At 37.7% G+C, this 25,716-nt stretch overlaps 1 protein-coding gene across 1 annotated transcript in view; it reads right to left on the reverse strand.

The window, feature by feature from the left end:
- The window catches only part of ANO3 (anoctamin 3), a 327,529-nt gene extending 304,611 nt beyond the window's left edge, over nt 1-22,918 (reverse strand). Inside the window, exon 1 of the mRNA XM_054440329.2 lies at nt 22,704-22,918. Coding sequence (XP_054296304.1) covers nt 22,704-22,749 — 46 coding nt within the window. The 5' untranslated portion in view covers nt 22,750-22,918. The remainder of the gene's footprint in view (nt 1-22,703) is intronic.
- Nucleotides 22,919-25,716: the final 2,798 nt, after the last annotated feature.

Consider the following 25,716-nt stretch of genomic DNA (forward strand, 5'->3'; position numbering starts at 1 on the left):
AGTATACAATTTAGAAATATGGAAGAATGTACCAGAAAAAAAATAGAGCTAAAGAGGCTGCTTCTGGGGACAGGGCGTGGGAAGTGCAAAGTGGTGGGACAGGATATACTGGAAGGTTTTTGTTTGTTTATTTGTTTTTTGTCTTTGTCATTATGTCATTATTTTGTAATGGCTTTATTGAGGTATGATTGACATTTAAGAAGATATATTTAATGCATACAAATTGATGTGCCTGGAGAAAAGTATGCACCTGTGAAACTATCAAGCCATCATCACTATCCAATGTCCTGAATTTATTCATCACCTCCAAAAGTTTTCCTTCTCTCCCTTTTGTTTTTCACTTTTATAGAAAGAAGAGCAAATTTTTAAGTCTACAATACAGTGTTGTTAATCTTAGGCTCTATATTTCATAGTTGCTCTCCAGATTTTTTCAATTCTGTACGTTACATTAATTTGTTAAGTGTTTAATGAGAAATCAGCAACTGTTGTCTTAGCAATACCTCCTAATTAGTACCACTCTGCATAAGCCTCTAATCACCTGCTGAATCACTTATTTTCAGCAAAATATCTTTTATGGCCAAAAGAAAAAGGAACTAAATAAAATATTTTAATAGAGGTCTAGATTTCATCACCCTTGCATTCCAACTTTTCAAAAGTAATATAAAAATTAAATATCAACTGTGTGTCAGGCAATGATTTCAATTTTGGTGACATAAAGATAAATGAGAATGTGTTCTTCAACTTGTTAAAATTGGTAGTGACAGACAAGTAAAAAGGAATTGAGGCTGGGCTCAGTGGCTCACGCGTTTGATCCCAGCCCTGTGGGAGGCTGAGGCAGGCGGATCACGAGGTCAGGAGATCGAGATCATCCTGGCCAACATGATGAAACGCTGTCTCTACTAAAAAATATAAAAATTAGCTTGGCGCGGTGGCACAGGTCTGTAATCCCAGCTACTCGGGGGGCTGAGGCAGGAGAAGCAGTTGAACTAGGCAGTCGGAATTTGCAGTGAGCCAAGATCGCGCCACTGCACTCCAGCCTGGCGACAGCGAGACTCCATCCAAAGAAAGAAAGGAAGGAAGGAAGGGAAGGAAGGGAAGAAAGGAATTGAAGTGAGGAAGGAATTGAAGTGAGGAACGTGGCTGAGATTAGCCTTGAAGAAATTTGAAAAATTGGATAGATTCCAAGTAAGACAGAAATAATACAGTGTGGTCACAGGAGAATAAAAAATCCAGGCAGCAGTTCCACATGACTAACAAAAAGGAAACTATTGAAATAGCTGCATAAGGTAGGGGACAATAAGACCCTGAAAAACAGAATGTGGGCTAAGCTGGCTAAGACCAACTGGACCAAACATGTCACTGGATTTGACCTAGGTTTCACCTAGGATGTCATTATACACTCATCAACATACCAAATCCCACACCCACCAGCACCATTAACAGTCCAGGAACACCTATATTTGGTGTAAAAATGGGTGGCACCACAGTTCTAAGAAATCATCTTTTCCCAGGAGTCTTCATGAATATTCCACCTCGTTATTAAAGAAACCCATAAAGACAGAAGCTCCAAACCCTGTTGGGCATGATCCTCTGTCCTGCATACACTTGTACTCCCCTTTCTTGAGTGTGTACTTTTACTTTGCAACAAATCTCTGTACTTTCACTATTTTATGACTCATTTTTGAGTTATTTCTTGTGATGGCGTCAAGAGGGGTTCGAATTCATATCAGCGTTTGGTGACCTCCCCTAGCATACTGATATGATAAGCTTATTGAAAACTTCTTGGACTGACAAATGTAATCAAGGTAATAATAAAGAATGGTGTCAATGACCTAATATGTATTGAACCAACAGGCATAGGCACGGCCATTAGTAGAATTACAACCAGAATACATACCTACAAAATAACTGAAGAAGTTGTAAGTCAACAACTAGTGTTAGGGCAAACAAAGAAAGCAAGGAGAATGGTAAAGAAACATACAATCTACGTAGCATAAAAACAAAATGAAGGAAGGAAAAGGCACATTCATTTTGGTAAATATTTATATGCTGGCAAAGATCTTCAATGTATAAGAATATTCTGGGAAAATGCTTCTTAAGGACAAGCATCTAATTCCCCCTATCTGAAATTCTGAAGGAAAATTGTCAGAAAGATCCAGGGGAAGAAGAGAGGGAGTAAATGAGTGAATCTTCATTTCTACCTCAGTGCTGGAAGCTAGGAAAGAGTTATATACAAGGCCAGTTCAGAATCTAGACCCTAAAAATTAAAATATATTTTAAAAATGAAAAAATAAAATATAGACAGGATCTTCAATGTTCTCTTAAATAAAAACTCACTGCCTTCAGTTCCCAGCCTCCAGCCAGATCTCAAGGTGGATGACTATTTGCTCTAAGTTTACCTGCCAGTTCAGCGAAAGGGTCGTGAGGTTACTTGAGGAAGAAATGAGTCCTCGGGTAGTAAAGACTTTTTTTTTTAGTCAGTACTTTGTTCAGTCCGCTATGCCTCTAGACCCAGTTACTAATGAAAATTTATTTTTGTCTAGCTTCTACTTTACGCATATTGTATGTTTTTTATCTAATTTATTCCTGTTTCTCTTTCCTACTGCATCCAGGTAAGCCCAGTAGGATCAATGAAAAATCCCAACTCCAGTTGGATTTCTATTTCATATGGACACAGTTGCCCTGGGCTATTGCTACTCGGTTGTTAATACATAGGGATGAAAGGATGCCAAACAGTCCCTTCGTCAGCCCTCTCTACCTGTCTTTGCACTTTTAATCAAGGGATATTAGTGTGGTCAAACTAGGATCCTGTTAAATTAAATTTCCTTGTAAGTTCAGCCTAAACATTTCCCCATACACAGTGAACTGTAACCTAACTGGATGTGTAAACAGACTGTAAACTACTCTTTTACCAATCACCAAGTTTCAACCAATGAAAGGTGGCAAACTGTTCAAATTGTGTTTAAATAAGGCAAACACCAAGCTATAACCAATTCAGCTGCTTCTGTACCTCACTTCTGTTTTCTGTAAGCCATTTTCCTTTTTCTGTCCATAAATTCTCTATGACCATGAGGCAGAGAATCTTTCCCTCAAGGATGATAATCAGAAATTAAGTTATAGGAGCAATGAAAATGTTTCTTTTTTAAATAAACAGAAATAGTATGTTTTGAAAGTTGCAGAAGAGTAAAACTTTTAATAAAACACATTACAATTAAAAATAAAATATATTTTTAAAATGAAAAAAATAAAATATAGACAGGATCTTCAATGTTCTCTTAAATAAAAATAACATTCTCAAAAAATTAAGTAACACCACATTAAAATAAAAACAGAGCAGGGTAAGTTAAAAACATGATTTAGGGTCACATATAACTTAGCAGATATTTAAACTATTGAAGAAAAAAATAGAATGTACCCATGGAAAAACTGAATTATTGATATAGAAGACCATCTTAAGCAGCATTATCAGTATGTAGAGAAAAAAGGCAAAAATTAAGACAACAAATAAACATTATTGATTTAGAATATGTATATCTCTGAATTTATACAATTAATTGTGATGGTTGAACAAAGAGGTATCTGAAGGTATCAGAAATAATTAAAGCATTACTAGGATAAATTTGCTGGACTGACAACACTGTACAGCTCAAAAGTTCTCCCTACATATCAGGCAAAAATGATAGATTCAGTACTCATATATAATTGCTGGAAATTAGATTTCATTGCTAATGAGAAAACCTACAAGAATTTGGGCAGAAAATAGCACCTTACCCCTAATAAAGAAATATAATACTAAATTTAGACTTACCTTTTACAGTATTGAATTTCAGAAGATTATGGAAAAGTTATGTTGAGAAAAAAATTATTCCTAACTTTAGTAGAGTTAAAATTTTTCATTCACATATGAAGGTAACAAAAATGTATTCAATTAGATATATTTGTGTGTTTTCTGAAAAAAAAATCAACGTTGTACTCTTTGCAACTAAGCCATTATATCAAAATATATATAACTAAAATATGGAAACTTTAAAAAAGATTGAACACTGATTCACTTAAACACAGAATTAAGCCTAAGTAAGCTGGAAATAGATTAAATAGATTAAAGTCAGAATCTAAATACAAATTGTTGAAGGTTTTAAACAAATTGTTGCAGGTATAGTTTTAAAAAGAAACAATTTCAAAGTTTTTCAACTTCTCTACAATAATCATGTGTTATTTGAAAACTAGAAAACAAAAATATAGATCATGTGCAAATATAATTGCACAAATATATTTCCCCCTAAGCAGCCTATTTAGATTTGGTGAATAGCTAGAGTCTGTAATAGGTCCCAGCCCAGCAAGCCCATACTTGTGCAGGGCCCACCACACTACTCGTGCTGATGGGTGTTTCCTAACTAGTTTCACTCATGCCTCCCAAAGGAGAATGGACAAGACTTTTACCCACAGTCCTCCTAAAGAAATTCGGAAATTGAGTTCCTGGTATCAATAGTTGAACTGGCTTCTAAATTTTGGGTTGCATTTGTCGGTTTCTCCACATAGATCTGTTTCTTTCTTCTCCCCCTTCCGTTCCTGTCTCCTCCCCAACTCTCCCTTTCCCCGTCTCTTTCAGATTAATGATTTCTAAGGGGAAGGGGGAAATGCCAGGGGACATCTGCTCCTCCATGCAAGGAGGTCACTGTACTTAGCCTTCAGTTTCTGCTACTGTCAAGGCTCTTCCTAACACAATGGAAGATTCCTTCTTCTCTGGCTCATTAGCTCTTTTAAAACAATTCTCGGCAGGGCGTGGTAGCTCACGCCTGTAATCCCAGCACTTTGGGAGGCCGAGGCGGGCGGATCACGAGGTCAGGAAATCGAGACCATCCTGGCTAACATAGTGACACCCCGTCTCTACTAAAAATACAAAAAATTAGCCGGGCTCGGTGGCGGGCGCCTGAGGTCCCAGCTACTCCAGAGGCTGAGGCGAGAGAATGGCGTGAACCCCGGAGGCAGAACTTGCAGTGAGCGGAGATCGCGCCACTGCACTCCAGCCTGGGCGACAGAGCGAGACTCCATCTCAAAAAAACAAAAACAAACAAACAAAAACAATTCTCATTTCTCAAGTGACTTATAATAGTAAGTAGCAGTTTCTGCCAAATAGTGGCATCATTTATTAGGGCACATGTGAAAATGCTGATATTGATGATAATAATAATAATTCCATATACTTGAGACATATGTGAATGATTTTTATATATTTTTGATGTTATGCACTGTAAACATTTGCACAAGTTTAAGGCATTATTAGAACAACTTTAAATTACCTGTTTTTACTTTAATTTCAATAGTTAAGTTTCAGAAGGAATATCTAAACTTAGATTTTACATTTGAATGTTATTTTAAAGCTCAGCCTTAAAGGTCAAACTCTAAGCTATGTGAGGATTAAGGTGCCTGCTACAAATTAAAAGAAATTATTTTAACTGAGTTGGGATCAATTACTAGTGTGTAAGTCAATCAGTAAATAATATTTTCCATTTACACAAAAATCATCCATGTAGTAATAAGAAGCCCATGACGTTTTCTTTCAGTCTTATAAACCCCTGTGCTTACGTGGACAATCATAAGTCCTCCCTGGTAACAAGTTTTGAAATGAAGCCAAACAAGCAAAAACTCAACAATTTCACAACATCAACCACAACCTTCTCCCAAAAAACCATTTCCTCATCTTAGGCAAGGGTTCTTCTTTCCCACATGACTGTGTCACCTGGTGTACACCCCGTCAGTGTCCTTATTACACTCCACTGTTAATGTGTATTTCCCCAACAGTTTCACCATAAGAATGTGAGATCTTGGGAGAGCAAATAACACTTCTGATGTTTTTCACCACAACCCTTGTACCTTCCACAGTGCCTTGTAAAATTTGTTGAATGAGTAAATAAAGTAAGAGTAAATGAGTGCTTTTGTTATGTTTCAAGATTCATCCAAAACCTGATCTTCAAGAATTTTGAGGGGTTAACCGTAAACACGTGATAAGTAAAAGTTAGGTGAAAAGGTTTATTTAATGTCTGTTATAACCATTGCTTTGATCCTCTAAAGGACAGGAATTTATTGGCCATCTTTATAATACTAAGCTTAACTTAGCTTATAGATTCTAAATTTTAGAATGTAAAATATGGTAAGAGTTCCATCAATATTTGGTAAAATAAGTCCATTATCAATACCCAGGCCAGAACTCCATGAGCATGGCATTAATGTCTCAGAGATTCTTGAAGGAAGGTCATATGCCTTTCATGGTATTAGAGGTTTAATATACATAACATGAACTTTAAATACACATGAGAAATTTACTTTCTATTTGACAAAAAGTATCAGTACTGTTGTGGTTATAAGTTACGCTTAATTATTTGTTCAAAACATATCTAACTTCATAAAGAATTTAAGGCATAATATATTTAAGTGGTGATAATTTCAGATGTATGATTGTTTCAAGATCAGGATCAGGAATAAAATAAGAGGAGGAAAGAAAAGAGGGAAAGTATTATTGAAAAATAAGCCATATGTTAGAAGAAATAGGGAAGACATGATATTAAAGACAAAATGAGTGAAATTTTTTGAGGTGGATATTTTTGAGCTGGGAGAACATTTATACCTTTTTTCTTCACCTTTGCAAAGAGTACCCAATGGGCAGGCCAAGGAGGATTACTGATCAATCATAACCAGGGCCTCTTGGGCCAGGACCCTTTTCTTGCTCTCTGTAAAACACATGATGTTGTACAAGGTTTTCAAGTAAAGCAAATAATACTTAGAGTTTTAAAATATAAAGTAAGCAATACCTGGATTACTGATTAGTTTTGTAACTACATCATAAGATGTAATTCCAAACTTTTTTGCTTTCCTCTAATTCCTCTTTTGTTTTCTTTTGTCTACGCCTTCTCTCTCTCTCAAGTACTAATAAAAAGCAGAAAAATTCACCACCTTGTCCTTAAAGAATTAATAAGGACGGGCCATGTGCCCATAGCAGAGTGTAAAGGAAGAAGTGATGTTGACTAATTTTCACCATGGGAACAAGCAGAGATATATTCCTGATTCTATAATAAATTTGACAGAACGATTTCATTTTCACATGAACTTCTTCCTGAGATTACCATGTGAAGTATTTTGAAGTCTGGTCTTGTCTCAGATAAAAGGGGGCATGATCAGTTGGAACACAGATAGTCACGTTCCCTGCTTTATAGCATCAATACTACTTGCTAGATATCCAATAAATATCTGTTGTTTGTCATAATTGGATTAATAGTTTTGATAATCAAGAAATGTTAACCTCAACATTGTTAAATAGTTATTAGCTGCCAGCTCTGTGGCAGGCACTTTACTGGTCCTAGGAATTGTGCCAATTGATTCAAATATATCACCATATTTAATCCCCATGGCAACCACATGAAGCACGTGTTATTTTACACATGTAAGAGTCCAGTTTTAGATAATGTTTGCAGCAGTCAAAATGATACAGCTATTAAGTGATGGAGCAAGAATTTGAAGCTTCTGTATGCAACTACCATCTTACATTATCTCCTAACAAGAATTAGATACTCTGAAATTTTATTAAAATACTTCCAAAACATAAATATGGGCAGCACATTTTGGATTTCAGTGCTGGATCAGCTCCCAGGAGTTTATTCCAAAGATAAGAATGGCAATGGCTGTGTATAAAACTGTTTTGCTTGCTTTCAAATTTTTAAGTGTTTCCTTGACCACTACAGCACTTTTTTTTGACTAAAGCCGGTGTCTAAAATGATGACAGCCAGTTATTTCTTCAATAAAAATGATCGGCAGACAGAGAGCTGTATGTTGGAGCACCATGAGTCTTGACGAAAATGTAAGCAGATCTTCCTCAGCAGATGTCAAATTTTCTTAAATGTTATATTTTCAGTTTAGTGCAGTACCTGGCACATGGTAGGCATTCGATAAGTATTTGCAGAAACCCAAAAGCATTGGGCTTTGGGTAAGTCACTTCATGATCTCTGGTTCCTTGTCATTTCCAATCCCAATGAACATAACATAACATTCAAGTCTATGCACATCCAGGTGAAATAACATAAATATTAAGTCCAGATTTAAAAGGTATATTACATGTCACTAAAGATTAGGTATTCTGAAGGAAGGTGGTTTAGAATAGCGTGCAATGAGTCTTTTTGAGATGCTAAAACAATTATTTAGAGATTGTGAACATCCTATAAAAAGTGAGATATAGCTGAAACAGAAATTCTCAGAGTCTCTTGTCAATAGCCCTATTGTGCTCTGTAAATTACTAAATTTCATAAGTCCCTATAATCTCCACACTTTGCCAAAATTATTCCTCATTTAACTGTTTTTCTTAAACCATTTTTTTTTTCATGGTGACTTAAGGCAGAAACAAGCTTAAACATAATATATCTCACAGTGTACTAGCAGGTCCATGGGATTTTATCCCAAGTTTTCCATGTATTAGCTATGTGGCCATGTACAACTTACTTAACATCTCAGGGTATGTTTCCTTATTTATAAAATAGGGATTTGCCTCAAAGTGCAAATATAAGATCTATGTAACATAACATGTGCACAATAGCCAGCACGTTGACAGATGCACAGTAGGCCCCGAACTATTGTCAGTTCCTTTCCTCCACCTTGGTAAAACTTTTATAGTGTTTATGAAAACAAGTTATACGCCATATTGCTCATTCAAATTCCAGCTTTTCTATATACTTGTATTACTGAGTATTTATCACTCTGTGACTTTGTTTACTTCGGCAAAACAGAGCTAATAGTACCTATTTTGGCATATTTTTGAAACAATTACATAAGTTAATGCACATCGAGCACACAGCGATGATTGGCACACAGTAAGTTAAATTACAAATTCTCCCACGGCTTTAAGACAAGCATTTTTTTTCAAGGGTTCAATAAACATTCAGTAACATATTTTCATTTACTGAGAAGTTGAAGAATATATTTAGATTGGAAAAGATATTCTTGGTAGAAGTAAACTTCAAATATATTAAGCTTTTATTTCCTGCTAAGTACAATTCACATCAAGGATATTTTTTGTTTGTTTGTTTGTTTGAGATGGAGTCTCACTCTGTTGCCCAGGCTGGAGTTCAGTGGCATGATCTCAGCTCACTGCAACTGCTGCCTCCTGGATTCAAGCGATTCTCCTGCCTCAGCCTCCCAAGTAGCTGGGACTACAGGCACATGCCACGATACCCGACTAATTTTTTATTTTTAGTACAGATGGTGTTTCACCATGTTGGCCAGGCTGGTCTCGAACTCCTGTCCTAAGGTGATCCGCCCACTTCGGCCTCTCAAAGTGCTGGGATTACAGGCATAAGCCACTGCGTCCAGCAAGGATTTTTTTTATCTTGGTTGAAGGAAGGGATATGTGATAATTTCAAAGCCTTAATGCCTTGATTGTCACGATTCCAATTTTTCTTTTTATTGGTCAATACTGGGTCTGAAGAAGAGAGAGATTCCCCCACCCCATTTTACTTTTTTACATAACATCATTTCATTTTACAGACAATATGGTAATTTCCATACCAGTCTCAGATTACATGAGGAAAATTTTAAGAATGATATCTTAAACAATATATTTAACAGAATATCCTTGTATATGTATTCATTGTTTAGTTTTATCATTATACAGTGTTTCTTTAGAGCATGTAAATGTAAGTTTTACAAAACATGAATTAATATGGAATATATATACAAAAGTAACTTCTATCCATGATTTAAACTCTAGAGTAATGCTTCTAAATAGACATAAGTACGTCTGAGTGGGTGATTTCTTCACATCTGGTAAGAGCTATGACTAATTGCAAGCTGTTCACTGTGGTGCTTACCACCAACTCAGTTATCTTGGAGTACTGTGGGAGAAATAGAGAAGCATCATTCAAAATATTAGTGGCCCAAAGGAGAAATTACACCAAAGACAGTCTTTAAAAAGACAATATTTTGGCCAGGCGCGGTGGCTCACGTCTGTAATCCCAGCACTTTGGGAGGCCGAGGCAGGCGGATCACAAGGTCAGGAGATCGAGACCATCCTGGCTAACATGATGAAACCCCATCTCTACTAAAAACACAAAAAATCAGCTGGCGTGGTGGCAGGCGCCTGTAGTCCCAGCTACTCGGGAGGCTGAGGCAGGAGAATGGCGTGAACCCAGGAGGCAGAGGTTGCAGTGAGCCGAGATCGCACCACTGCACTCCAGCCTGGGCGACAGAGTGAGACTCCGTCTCAAAAAAAAAAAAAAAAAAAAAAGACAATATTTTTCTCAGTAAGGAAATTTGAATGTACTGTTTCACTCCCAATTTGTTGTCTATTCTTAGGGATTGGCATCTAAATTTTCTTTTTGTTTTGTATTATAAGATGCATAAAAACATGGTGAAAATAAAGATGTAATTTCAACCCTATCTTAATACAATTCTTTTTAGATGCCATTTTCCATACTTTCACTTCATGAATAATATTGCTCTCTATTATTTATCAGCATAACAGGTCATAATCAGAAACTACTACTGCTATATAAGAAACAAATGCAAATTCAGAGATAATTTTGATGAATTTAAATCCTATTATTCTGAAACTTAAAGGTATGTTATGATTTTTTAAAAATCGGCCTAAGAACTGAACAATAAGGAAAGTGTGTTAAATTTGAATTTTACTTGATTGAGCTTTTGTAGGAATCATGTTAGAATGTCTTAAGATGATTTAAGATCAGAAAAAGTATCAGAAAAAGTGGGAGGGAGGTAGATTTGTAAACGTCTTATTGTTTTAGTATGTACTATTACAAACCATTCTCAAACAACCTTATCAGTCCCAATTTATATAGGAGAAGAAGTGAAACTTGGAGAAGAAAAATGATGGCAAAGGCCATACACTCATATACAAAAATTATACAGAAACATTTGAATCTAAGCTACTTGAACTCTACACTCCAGTTATCAACTACAATCTATCTCCTATTATAAGTTTGACACCATCTTATGTTGATATGTTCAGTCTGTACTAAAAGTAACTTCAGGCAAGTAGAATGTAAATGCACGACCAGCTGCAAGTGTACCACGGAGTCGTGAGTGGCGAGGATGTGAAGAAAAGGGAATCCTTATATACTCTTGGTGGAAATGTAAATTGGCACAGCCATTATAAAAAACATTATGGAGGCCCCCCCAAAATAAAAATAGAACTTCCATGTGATCCGGCATTCCCATTTCTGCATGTACATTCAAAAGAGAAAATGAAATCTGAATCTTGATATCAGCATTCCCATGTTTACTGCAGCATTATTTAGAATAGCCAAGATATGGAATCAACATGTATGTTCACTGAAAGATGAATGCATAAAGAAATGTGATGTATAAATATATACATGAGATTAGCCAGGTACAGGAAGACAAATATTGCATGATCTCATTTTATGTGGAATCTAACAAAGTTGAACTTATAGAAGCAGAGAGTACAATGGAGGTTATCAAAGGGTAGGATTGGGGGACACGTGGAGATATTGGTCAAAGGGTACAGTTTCAGTTATGTAAGATGAGTAAGTTATGGAAATCTAATATCAGCATGGTGACTGTAGTTAATATTGCTGTACTATATACTTGAAATTTGCTAAGAGGGTGGATATTAAATATTCTCATCACAAATTATGTGAGGTGATAGATAATCGCTTGATTGTGGTAATCATTTTACAAAATATGTGTATGTCAAAACATATAAAACACCCTAAATATATATACAATCCTTGTTTGCCAATTATACCTCAATAAAACTAGAAAACAAAAAAATAAAAAAAAAGTGATAAAGAATCAAGTGGTGAAACCAACCAGTTAGTGGATATTATTCAGATAAACAGCAAAAGCCTTTTTCCGTGGAATGGATCATCTTTAATCTAATTTATTTGGAGTGAATATGGGAACTACTGGCATTTTATAAATACATTAGTTACAAAGTTGTCTTAGTCTATTTGTGCGGCTATAGCAAAATACCACAAACTGGGTAGTGTATAAGTTATAGAAATTTATTTCTCAAGATTCTGAATGCTGAGAAGTAAGATCAAGGTGCCAGTAGGTTCAGTATCTAACAAGGTCTGGTCTCCTTCCAAGATGGCATCTTGAATTCTACATCCTTTGGAAGGGACAAACGGTGTGGCCTCGCATAGGAAAAGGGCAGATCAGCAAAAAGCGGTCGAACTAGTTCTCTTTAGCCCCTTCATAAGGCACTCATCCTATATTAATCTACCCTCATGGGTTAATCACCTCCTAAAGGTCGCATCTCTTAATATCGTTACATTTTTGTTAAGTTTCACCACGAATTTTGGAGGCCACACAAACATGAGACCACAGCACATGCATTTAGCCTACTATATAGCAGTGCCTATAGGAGGTAATATTCATACAGAATTGCTAATCCTCATATTTCTGCCTACAAGATAGGTACCTTAGCTCCACCACTCATTGTTGTGTCACCCTGAACTCTGATTTAACTTCTCTGCCCTTCAATTTCCTCATCTGTTTTGATGGTTAATATTGTGTGTCAACTTGACTGGGTTAAAGGATGCAAAGTATTGTTCCTGGGTGTGTCTCTGAGGGTGTTGCCAAAGGAGAATAACATTTGAGTCAGTGGACTGGGAGAGTCAGACCCACCCTTAATCTGAGTGGGCACCATCTAATCAGCTGCCAGCCAGGCTAGAATAAAGCAGGCAGGAGAAGATGGAAGAGCATCCAGCCTTATCTTTCTCCCTTGCTGGATACTTCCTGTCCTTGAACATCAGACTCCAGGTTCTTCAGCTTTGGACTCTTGGACTTACACCAGTGGTTTGCCAGGTGTTCCTGGGCCTTTAGTTGAAGGCTGCACTGTTGGCTTCCATACTTTTGAGGTTTTGGGACTCGGACTGATCCACTACTGGCTTCCTTGCTCCGCAACTTGCAGACGGCCTATCATGGGACTTTACCTTGTGATCCTGTGAGTCAATTCTCCTTAATAAACTCCTTTTCATATACACATCTATCCTATTAGTTCTGCCCCTCTGAAGAATCCTAATACATCTGCGAAATGAAGTAATATAAATTTCTCCTTTTTATTAAATGGTTTATAAGCAAAATACTTAAAAAAATGTCTGGCAAAGAGTAAGAATTTAATAACAGCACTTATTTCTGTTTTCATAATTAAAGAAACTGAAATTAATTACCTTGTCCATGATTACTTACTGTGTAACAATCTTAAGATTCAAACAAAATTTGTATGACATAATATCTTTTATTTCACACATTGCCTTTCCTACAATGACTTTACATTATTACAGTGAATTTATAAGGAAATACAAACCTAATACACGTTTTCCCTATATATAAATCAAGGAGAATTATAAACCTTTCACTATACATTTTTTTCAAGTCATTCTGAGATCTCTATGTGAGGCTATACAGCAAAGCCCGCTCTTTTGCAAAATGTTACATAGCAAAAAGAAAGAAGAAAGGAAAGAAAGAGAGAAGGAAAGGGGAAGGGAAGGGGGGGAGGGGAGGGGAGGTAAGGGAGGGAAAAGAAAAGAAAACAGAAGAGAAGAGAAGGAAACTAACTTTGTTCAAGGCCTAGAACAAAGATAAAGAATTGACAGCATTTGGGGTATTCACAAGGGACGCAATTGAACAACTGAAAACAAAGTCTAAAAATTCCTCCCTACAAGTCTAATAACTCATTAATTAAAGTGTCCAGTTTGACATGAATCAGTTGAGAAGTTAAAGAGCATGGAATAAATAAGACAAGACAGCCAATGCCATTTAGGAACCTTAACAAAACCTTAAAAAGGAAGATAGTTAACATTAGGAAAACACTAAAGTTACATTTCCATTGTATGAAATGCATGTATACAACTAAGTATATCTAGAATCTATATAGCTTGCCTTTACTAATAAATATAGCATCAATTGGCAATTTACTATAGTTCACTCATTTAAATTCATTATCTAATTTAATGTGCACATAGTTATAATATTGTATTAGCAAATTGTTTTTGAAATTGACTCAATCGTCCGACTCTCCTAGGGTGCATCTTTGTAAAAAATACAGATTTGTAGTCTCCTCCCCTGGAGTTTAGATTCGGTAGGTCTCGAGGGACTGAAGAATTTTCATTTTAACAAGAATGTTAGGTGATTCTTCAGATCTCACAAACTGGGAGACCTAGATCGTATAGATGTAGGAAAATGAGCTGAAGTAAATGAAATAAATTGCTCCAGATATCAGGGAGTGATGGAGTGTGTGTTTAAAGCCAGCTCTTGTGCATACATTTAGAAAGTAGCCACCACCACCCTCCCAAATTGCTGTTAGTTAGTGTTCCAAAGCCAAATATAAAATATATTAGGTTGGTGCAAAAGTTATTGAGGATTTTGCCACTGGAAGCAATGGAATTTGACATTTTACTTGTGCACCAACAAAATACACAACTTTAAGAGTTATTTTTAGGAAATGCCTTTGGGTCAGCCTAGTAACTGTCTAAAAGTACGATGATAAGAAATGTACCACAACCAATACAATGCATTTGCAAAATACTTCCAGTAACATAACTTTCAGGCAATCCAGTTTTACCCTCAAGGAACCTCTCTCCTCAGCTGGCCAACCGCATCTCGGTTATAGTGAGGAGGTGAATATGGGAGATTCATGCTTTGGTGAACCTGTATCCTGCAGCTGCTTCAGGCTTCCTACATAGCTGTTGCACTGAAACCAATCGGAATTTAAAGTAGTTGCTACCTGCAGTGCAATTTAAGAGGAAAGAATAACCAAACGGACAGCCAGGGTGGTTGTACTAATACACTACAGGTTAAGAATATTATTTCACGCTTCTGTAACTTTTGATGAACTGCAGAGTCAGAAGGGAACATGCAGGTCATTCTGCCAGATGTTTCCATTTCAGACATATGGTGAATGAATGAAGTCACAGAAGGGACAGGGAGCTACCCATGATCAAGTTCAGAAATAATAAAAATCTGCCCTGAACTCTGATATTATTTTTGGGGAAAAGGTGTAGAGCAAGGAAACTAGCTACAGACAGCTGTGGTGAAAATTAGACAGGAGTGAAATGCTTTTCAGCTGTTTAAGTGTTTCATTCTCCAAAGAAACTGCAACAATTAGGCTTCTTTGTGGAATGCACAATGGTTACAAATGTGGACTTTGGGCCAGGCGCGGTGGCTCACACCTGTAATTCCCAGCACTTTGGGAGGCTGAGGCAGGCGGATCACCTGGGTCAGGAGTTTGAGACCAGCCTGGCCAACATGGTGAAACCCCGTCTCTACTAAAAATACAAAAATTATCTAGGCATGGTGGCGGGGGCCTGTAATCCCAGCTACTCAGGAGGCTGAGGCAGGAGAATAGCCTGAACCCGGGAGGCAGAGGTTACAGTGACCCGAGATCGTGCCATTGCACTCCAGCCTGGGCAACAAGAGCAAGACTCCATCAAAAAAAAAAAAAAAAAAAAGTGGACTTTGGCGTCAGGGAGGGCTGCGTTCAAACCCTAGATCTTTCACTCATTAAGTGTTAACTTGCAATGCATATAAGTTATCTTAACCTCAAATCCCTTACCTTGAAAATAAGAACAATAATATAATTATTAAAGCCTTAGGGAGTATAAAATAATACAGTTAGTGTATCTTTGAACTTTGGGAACAATAGTGTGTCCGGAATTTATTCCTTCCATTGGGTTCTTGGTCTTGCTGACTTCAAGAATGAAGCCGCGGACCCTCGCGGTGAGTGTTACAGCTCTTAAAGATGGTGGGTCGGGAGTTTGTTCCTTCAGATGTTCAGATGTGTCCGGAGTTTCTTCCTTCCGGTGGGTTCGTGGTCTCGCTAACTTCAGGAGTGAAGCCCCAGACCCTCACAGCAAGTGTTACAGCTGTTAAAGGTGGTGCATCTGGAATTGCTTGTTCCTCCCAGTGGGTGGGTTCATGGTCTCACTGACTTCAGGAATAAAGCTGGAGACCCTCGCGGTGAGTGTTACAGTTCATAAAGGTAGTGCGGACCCAAAGAGTGAGCAGCAGCAAGATTTATTATGAAAAGCAAAAGAACAAAGCTTCCACAGCATGGAAGGGGACCCCAGTGGATTGCTGCTGCTGGCTGGGGTGGCCAGCTTTTGTTCCCTTATTTGGCCCCGCCCACATTCTGCTGATTGGTCCATTTTACAGAGCACCGATAGTTGCATTTTTACAGAGTGCTGATTGGTGCATTTACAATCCTTTAGCTAGACACAGAGCACTGATTAGTGCATTTTTACAGAATGCTGACTGGTGCGTTTACAAACCTTTAGCTAGACACAGAGTGCTAATTGGTGCATTTTTACAGAGTGCTGATTGGTGCATTTACAATCCTCTAGCTAGACAGAAAAGTTCTCCAAGTTCCCACTCAACCCAGGAAGTCCAGGGGCTTCACCTCTCAATGGGTAATAGTGTCCAAATGATATTAGCTTCTACTATTGTTTTTGCTGTTATTTTTTTACTATCATTCACTACAATCCTGAGAGGTAGATGTTACTGTCCTGAAACTTTGGATAAGGAAACTAACTATTGCTCAGAAAAGGTAAATGCTCAAAGGCACAGAGGTGGTGACAGGGGTCAATCTCAGGGAACTTTGAGTCAGTGCTCTCTTCAACAAGGTACAACTACATTACATTAAGCCATAATTTTTTTTTTTTCTTTTGAGACTGAGTTTTGCTCTATCACCCAGGCTGAAGTGCAGTGGTGCAATCTCAGCTCACTGCAACATCCGCCTCCCTGGTTCAAGCGATTCTCCTGCCTCAGCCTCCTGAGTAGCTGGGATTACAGGTGCCCGCCACCACACCCAGCTAATTTTTGTATTTTTAGTAGAGTTTTACCATGTATTTTGTATTTTGTATTTTTAGAGTTTTACCATGTTGGCCAGGCTGGTCTCAAACTTTGTAAAAATTTTGTAAATTTTTACAAAAAAAATTTGTAAAAATTTTGTATTTTTAGAGTTTTACCATGTTGGCCAGGCTGGTCTCAAACTTTGTAAAAATTTTGTAAATTTTTACAAAAAAAATTTGTAAAAATTTTGTATTTTTAGAGTTTTACCATGTTGGCCAGGCTGGTCTCAAACTACTGTCCTCAAGTGATCCACCACCTCCGCCTTCCAAAGTGAGCCATAATTTTTACGCTAACATTTAATAAACGTCTGCAGACTTACAAGACATTAAAATAATGAAGAGAAGGTTGAATTTTTCTTGGATTTTTTAAGGGTTTGAGTTTAAACTATCTTTTGATAAATTGGTTTATATAATCATCAACTCCAAATATATTATTTTCAGAAACATCCATGTGCAGAATATAATGTAAATCCCAGATTCAAATGAAAACTTCAGCTCTCTAGAATCATCAAGGAATGTGCTATTTTAGATAATTAAAATTCTAGATAGCTTTGAAACACTCACATTTTAAAATTATAGTTACTTCAGATAGAATTCATTTTAAACTCCATCACTTCTCTCCCTTACTAAGTAGAGGATATATATTTATCACATAACATATACTACTATTCTTGCTAATTCAAAGCCATCATTTTAAACAGCAATGTTCTTACTTTGAATTAACACAGTAATTCCTCTGAGCCATCTGAGGTATATATGCAAGGTTTTTTAAGATACAGTCGCAGACACTTGTGTTTTTTTCGGGTTGAAATATCTCTATATTCTTTTTATAGTTTGGCTCACTCTTACTGGGGGATTGTTAATGGAGAACTAGAGTTCCAAATATCTAGGAAACCTTCTGTGTAAGGAAAGAAAGAGAAGCGTGAAAATTAAAGGACAGAGTAGAAGACCAGATGGGCTCTAAATTAGATTAGACTCCCAATTCTTTCTAATATTCAGGTTGATATTCAGTACCAGCCTAAGAAAAGTATAACTCCTTACCTTAAAATATCTCCCCCAGTGATTTTTCCTACACAACTTAGAATTATTTTAATGAGAGACAATGCCTTCTGAGCTTTAGTCATAAATAAAAGAATAGACTGTGAAAATACCAGGAAGAGTTAGCACAATGAGTTAATGAAATTTTGTCACTGTATAAATGGCTGCATTTTTTTTTCTTATTTCTCTAAGATAAGGCTATAGGGAGGTTCTAGATTGTAAGGATGTCAGTTAGGGGAAAAGGAGATGAAAACGGTAGATATCAGAGATTCTGAAACTAGATATTTTCCGCAGGATTGTCCTTCTAGGTAATTTGAATTCAGAACTCGACACAAAGCAGGATAGTTGTGCCAAGTGGCTTTACGGGTGTGCACTTGCAATAGCAACAAATTTATTTAGAGAAAAAGAGAAAGAAAATACTTCAGTCTGTATGTCTCCATATAAGTGTAAAACATTCTTATTATTAAATGAGTTATGTGAGTAGTAAATGCTTATTTCTGTGGAATTACCAAAAACACTCTCTGTTTAACCAAATGTCCTTTTGGATAATGATGAATCACTTAACAGCCTTAGCTGATCCCATTAAGCCAAAGTCTTTTTGGACAGGCTGTGTCTGATTTGATCTATGGTTCTATGAAAAGTCTTGGTAGCTATATTGGTAAAGAGCAGCCACCAGAAGCCAGAACTATCATTGTCCTTTTCTTGCACACCCTTATATGACACATGAGTTCATCATAAATCAAGCAAAACATAGAAAGCCAGGCTAGGAAGCAAAGTTGGACTTTCCCCAGAAATCACTGCTGATGTGTCAGCTAATGTGTTCTTACAAGATGTGCTAAGACAAAAGCAAACATATGCTCCCAGTTGTCTATAACCATAATACACCCCAATTTACCCTTGGGACATCAAAAATAAGCAGACTGCCTCCCCCTCCCCACCACTGCACAGACGTCTCACTTTTTACTTCCTAACCTATTAAGCCTTCTAATAAGATAATCTAAAATTTACAGTGGAGTAAAATTCAAAACTATTTGTGTATATCTTCTTCATAAACACAACTGGCACTGCCAAAAACCAAAATGTCAACATTTTCCTACAGAAGTGCAGAGTTGTCTGCAATTCTCATAAAGGTGTTTAGCAAATCTCTCAAACTTCCTATTGTACCAAGTCCTTTAAGGAGGAGGGTTTTGCAGCAACAGATTCAGCAACAAAAGAGGACTGAATAATGCTATTACTAAGCACAGTACCTGGCAAACACGCAGCAAAAGCATGGTACTTAAGAGTGGAGAGTAAATAAATACCATTTCTTGCAAAAACATTTTAGATTATAAAGTTAATTACAAACCTAAAAATTTCTATGGGAATTTTTTGGAAGTTTTCCTGAGGGATGGACATATGAATTGGGGAGAGTTTGTGATTGTTAACTCCAGACTATTTTAAAGAACCATCCATAGATGGTCTGGAGTCCACTGTTTTCCTTAAGATGAATTCCAAAGTAATAAAGCTGCGTGATGCAAAAGAAAAAAAAAAGGCAAGAAATTATAAGGGAACTGCTAAGAGTCCAATATACTACTAAAGAGCCAACCAAAGGTGAATGAGCCTAGATGAATTTTAGTAAGGAAAATCACTAAATTTTTTGAGCCCCAACTGTGTGTCAGACAAACTGCTAAACACCTTATAACTCTGAAAGACAGACATAATTATCTTCATTTCACATAAGCAGTCACTGTGGCTTAGTGATATTAAATGATATAACCTGTAAGTAGAATACATTGGATTAATATCCAGGGCTCAAAATAAAGGCCAGAGATTAAATTAATAAATTAGGGCTTACATATAGTATTTCATTTCACAGATAACCAGTCTGGCATCTATACTTACCTATACTATACCTATACTTACCTATCAAAACCAATTTTGATTGGGGATTGGTTAATACATAGTTCTCATATATAAAGGAGAATCCCTATGCCTTGTGTAGAGTTTAAATATGGAGTGGGTCTGTTTTTCAATTAAGGGTGGAAACTTTTAAAATAATATAACAAGGGTGATTTCTGGTTATATCAGGCTATTTCTAGATATTTTCAAGTTGAAATCAAAATTTTTAAAAGAGACATTGAGCTCACTTGATTAAAACAAAACTAAATTCCATCAGCTGGATTTTTCAGCTAAATTAATTCATAAAAGTAAACTAAAAGCAAGGCTCTCCTCTTTATCTGGTCCCAGAAGAAATCATCTCTGCCTTCACATGCAAACCGTCCCTCCCATTAAACAGAGGGAGAGAGACAGAAAAGGCCAAAGGGATTAGGAATGTATTCTGTTCATATTATGTATGAAGCAAAGTCCAAAGAAATTAACCACTTTGTTGAAGATTTCTCAGCTAGTAACAAAGGCAAGCTTAGAACCTAGGAGTACAGAATTCCACTGGAGAATTTTCTCCATTTTAATGTGCAATTTTCAGGTTAATTTTATGGTGAAAAGCACATCTGAACGTTTTGTTGTTGTTGTTGTTGTTGTTGTTGCATACCTCCTAGGATTGTTGTTGCATACCTCCTAGGATCACATCTAGAGAATTATTTTGCTTCTTCCTATTTGAAGAATAAAAATAGCTAATCCTCAATTTGGTCTGTTTTTTTCCTAATGCCCATGCAGGATTAAGAAGCCATTAACCAGAACCACTTAGCTAAAATGAATCTCGCTTCCTTCCGACTGGAGTACTCCTCCTCTAGATGTGTATCCTTTTGCTGAAGTTGCCTTTTGTGCCAAAGAGTAAAGGAAGACTTGAAACTAAATGGCTCATAATGCATCATAAAGGAAACAATATGAAATGCCAGCAATTGCACAATTTCTTATCACTCTCTTTGAGTAATGATGGTCGGTTCTACAGTTGGCAATTATTTCCTTCTTAAAAACACAACATGTATCCATACATAATACATTGTTGTGGGGGCCATTTGAAGCTTCCAGATTCCAGAAATGAGTCACCCATAGCCAATGCATCAGAGGAGGTATTCATTCTGTGAGGCTGTTGCAAAGTTCCTATCATCTTTGTCTTCATTCTGAAAGTTTATATATGTTTAAAACCATGATTAAAGACAACACAACTTCTTTTTTTTTCTGGTTTTTTGTTTTTTTTATTATTATACTTTAAGTTTTAGGGTACATGTGCACAATGTGCAGGTTAGTTACTATGTATACATGTGCCATGCTGGTGTGCTGCACCCATTAACCCGACACAACTTCTTGAAGCAGTTTAACTTTATTTGAAACGTTTAGAGTTGAAGTAGAAGTGCATACTAGGTGAAATTTTTGTCTACCCCTACAGTCTCACACATCACTCCCAATTTTAACATATATTTGAAACATCCTAGAGAACTTGGGCTTGAACTGAGTACAGAATTATGGAACTGGAAACTCAAGTCAGTCCCATATTCTGTCTTATGCAGGAATCCCTTCGAAATTATTTCTTGTGTGTTAATCTAGTTTTTGTTAAAAACAAACAAACAAAAAAGTCAAGGGCCGGGTGCAGTGGCTCACACCTGTAATCCCAGCACTTTGGGAGGCTAAGGCGGGCGGATCACGAGGTCAGGAGATCGAGACCATCCTGGCTAACACGGTGAAACCCCGTCTCTACTAAAAATACAAAAAAAAAATTAGCTGGGCGTGGTGGCGGGTGCCTGCAGTCCCAGCTACTCAGGAGGCTGAGGCAGGATAATACACGAACCCGGGAGGTGGAGGTTGCAGTGAGCCGAGATCGTGCCACTGCACTCCAGCCTGGGCAACAGAGCAAGACTCCACCTCAAAAAACAAAAACAAAACAAAACAAAAAAGTCAAAGAGCCACACAAAAACAACTGTTGACGAAAGAAATACAAATAATATCTGGAGGGTGGGGATGATAATATTTAAGTAAATATTTACTTTGAATGAACAAATTTAGCATTCCAGAATTCACACATCTAAGGCACTCTATGGTTAACTGTACCATAATTACCATTATTAATTCAGCAAAGTGGCAATTGTGTTAATTAATGCTTCTGGATAATAAAACGCCAAAAACTGTGAAAGTGCCTCAAAATAAAAATGCTCTGTAAAAATCCTTTTAAACCAAATAAGAAACAAAGATCAAAGAGTGAGGCTAACTTGAACATACAGATTCTTGTCACTATGCCCAGCAAGAAACTTGAGGGAGAAGCTAAAAGACATAATACGAAGCCCCTAGAAGAGAAACCTAACATCAACAAGAACTTGAAACCCAGAATCAAGCATGGGACATGGGCAAACAATAAATTTTCCCAAGGAAGTGACAGAGCCCCTTTAACTGCAACAGGCCAACTCTGGAACTCTTCCAAGAATTCATTTATCTTATGATTGTGTAAATGCGTCTCAAGAAGTAGACACACTTTTGTGAAGATTACTCAACATTTGAACCACAGAAGACGGCAAATATTGTTGAACATTTCTGTCCTCACCCCTCAGAGCTCTACTGAGCTATTCGGACAATCCCTACTAAGCGGGTTTACTGCAGTGCATTGAAACAATCTTCACAGAGATATACATTAAGTCCTGAAATGACGAATTCCGCTACTCCCAGGCACTGTGCGGAGGCTCAGAAAATCACTCATCTAGGATGCAGAGTGAAGAGACATTTAATTTTTTTTTTTTTTTTAACTTCACAGAGTTCCCCACCTCTGTGTCGCATAAGCCTGCAAAGGATGCTCCTACACAACTGCAAGGGCATGCAGGGGGGAAGTGACGCCCGCAGGGAGAGGGGAGCAAGATTCCAACTGACCTTTTTGCTGTTTAAAGGACTGAATGGAGCCTGAATGGTGGACCATTTTCACTCTGCGCGTCCCAGCCGGCTTAGGGAGCTGCCCGAGAGGGAGGCGGAGGAACAGTAGCCAGACTCGCAGAGGCTCCAAGGTCCGGAGCCTCAGCGAGCGCACTGCAATCCGACACTTGCTTTAGCCGGCACTTCGCTCTACAGGCTACGCGCCCGCCGGTGTCGTTGTCATGGGAACGCGGGAGGGCGGTCTAGCGTCCGGCTCCCCTTAGCGGCTACTCGGGGAACAACCCCGCATCCCCCGCGCGTCCAATGCCGCAGTGAGGGGTGGGCGTTGAGCGGGGTTGGCTGGGAGTGGGAGCAGAAGACTTTGCTGGAGGAGGAGATATAAATCGGAGCAAACCTCTAGAGCTGCTACTGATGCCCTCTTTGCCAAGCTTTGAGGCTGGTTATTTATTTCCTAAAAGTTGGTAGGTAAACCCTGGGACTTTTAAGGAAGGGCAAAGTTGGTCTGTGCTCTGAGAGGGTATGCAGTGGCAGATGCAGAGACGTTTCTGTTTTTCTTTCTTAAATTTAAGTGGGGGAGGGGGCAGAAAGCCACCCCAGCTTAGCCAGTAGCATGTTTTATTAGGTAAGCTGTGTTCTATGTCTAGCACTTTTCACTTGAGTTTTCCTCTCTGCCATTCAGGCCTTGAATCATTTATGATGATGACTGAGGACCATTTATAACCTACTTAGTCACAGGGGCTGAAAAAACACTACCCTCGATGCTCGATTTAATCTTCATAAAAGCCCTATAATGTAGGTAAAATATGATTCTAATATTATAAAAAGAAACTTAAGATCAGAGCAACAAAGATTTCTCAAGACCACATAAATCAACACCTTATTTGAAACAGAAGGCACCTGATACCCAAAGAAGTGAAGTAACTCTTTTTGTTTAGTTTGAGAAGTTTTATTGTATTATTTATTTATTTTCTTCACCACTTATTTTAAGTTCGGGGTACATGTGCAGGATGTGCAGGTTTGTTACATAGGTAAACGTATGCCATGGTGGTTTGCTGCACAGATCGCCCCATCACCCAGGTATTGAGCCAGCATCCATTAGCTATTCTTCTTAGTGCTCTCCCTCCCCTTCCAACAGGCCCCAGTGTGTGTTGTTCCCCCATTGTGTCCATGTGTTCTCATCATTCAGCTCCCACTTTGAAGTAACTTTTGAAAGGCCAAACTGCAGTGGCCAAAATAGGACCAGAAGCTAGCTGAACACATTTTTCAGTAGGATCTCCTTTCCTCCATCTATCTCTGCTCCCTGATTCAAAGCCCTAAGTTCTTCCTGGAAGATGTAAGATGTTATTGAACAGACACATCGCGAGAATCCGTTGCTTCCTGAGTTTTGAAGTTTTATGGAATCAACTCAGAATCAGGTGAATAATCCAAATAAAAGCAGATGAAAAATATGAAGGAATTTCCAAACTTTTGATACCTCAAAAATATTGAGTTATTATTGTATGCTGTTTGATTCATCTGTGGTGCAGGATACAAAAGAATGAGGGGAATATAGCTTTGAACAAAGAGATGCTCCAATTATTTATGGATGCATAACAAATTACCCTGAAACTAAGCTGTAAACTAAAATTTATTATTATTATTACTTATGGATTTTACAGGTGGGCTAGATTCAGTCAGGCGGTTATCTCTCAGAGTCTCTCTTGATTGTTCAGTAACTGGTCTTAAAGTCATCTGAAGCAAAAAGAGCGCAATTGGATTCTACTCTCAGTGGGAGGAATAGCAAACAATGTGCTACCTTCTTTAATGTATCATAATGGTCTTTCCAGAAAGAAATGCTGAGCATTCAATAAGAGCTCAGTATGCAGGCATTGAAGAAATACTTGGTTACAGACAGTGAACTCAGTTTGAGTTCACCTCCAAATGAAGATCTAAAACACAGTTCAGAGACTGTCTCCATAAGGGCTTTTAATACAGATATTGTATAGATGAGGGCACTGAAACCAAGAAGAATAAATGACTTGCTCGAGGATTTTTTTTTTATTTTGTTCATCCAGAGTTAAAATCTGATAGAACTCAACTTACAGATCATTCTGATGTGAACCAACTCATTGATTCTAATGCAACCCAATTCTCCTATGTGAGGATTAGACAACGAATTTAAGAATGGCAGAAAACTAACACCCAATACATACTAGTCAGTTATGACCCCTGTAGATCTCATTTAAATTTTTAAAACCCTTTTAAATCACTGGTTTTAGAATCAGAAATATTTTTGAAATTTAAACTTTAATTCAATCCCTGGTCAGCAGGACTAGTTAAAAGAATTAAAGTCCCCTCGCCGGGCTTGGTGGCAGGCGCCTGTAGTTCCAGCTACTCCGGAGGCTGAGGCAGGAGAATGGCTTGAACCCGGGAGGCGGAGTTTGCGGTGAGCCTAGATCACACCACTGCACTCCAGCCTGGGAAACAGAGCGAGACTCCGTTTCAAAAATAAAATAAAATAAAATAAAGAATTAAAGTCCCTCTACTCCACACTTCCAGGCACAGGCGGCATCACCTTTACCTTCCTAAGATCTTTTTCTGTTGATCCCTAATTTTCTCCAACCTACTCCCTGATCCAAAACCCAGCAGGAGGCAAATATGTATCTGCTAGAACTAGAAATGAGTTGAGATTTTGAACCTCATTGGATTTTTTTCCAAGGAAAGAATGTTTGTTATTATTTCTAACACCCTTGCACCCTAACCTCCTTGGTGCAGCTATGATTAAACTATCTTGTCATAAAGTTAATTACTTTTCTTAAAATTAGAAACATTTTAGGTTGGACTGCCAGATTGACTAGCAGGGGATTCAAAGAACATCTTTGCTTGTTTTAAAATCAGTCTTTTAGGGGAGGTTGCTAGAGGAACAGCTTTGTGAGGGGCCGAGGAAACTTGAAGCACCATCTGCTTTATAGAAAGGCAGTGCAAAGAGAAAAAGATTCCTCTCTCTCTGTGTGTGTGTGTGTGTGTGTGTGTG

The sequence above is a fragment of the Pongo pygmaeus genome, chromosome 9 (genome assembly GCF_028885625.2).
Source record: "Pongo pygmaeus isolate AG05252 chromosome 9, NHGRI_mPonPyg2-v2.0_pri, whole genome shotgun sequence".
Classification (NCBI taxonomy): domain Eukaryota; kingdom Metazoa; phylum Chordata; class Mammalia; order Primates; family Hominidae; genus Pongo; species Pongo pygmaeus.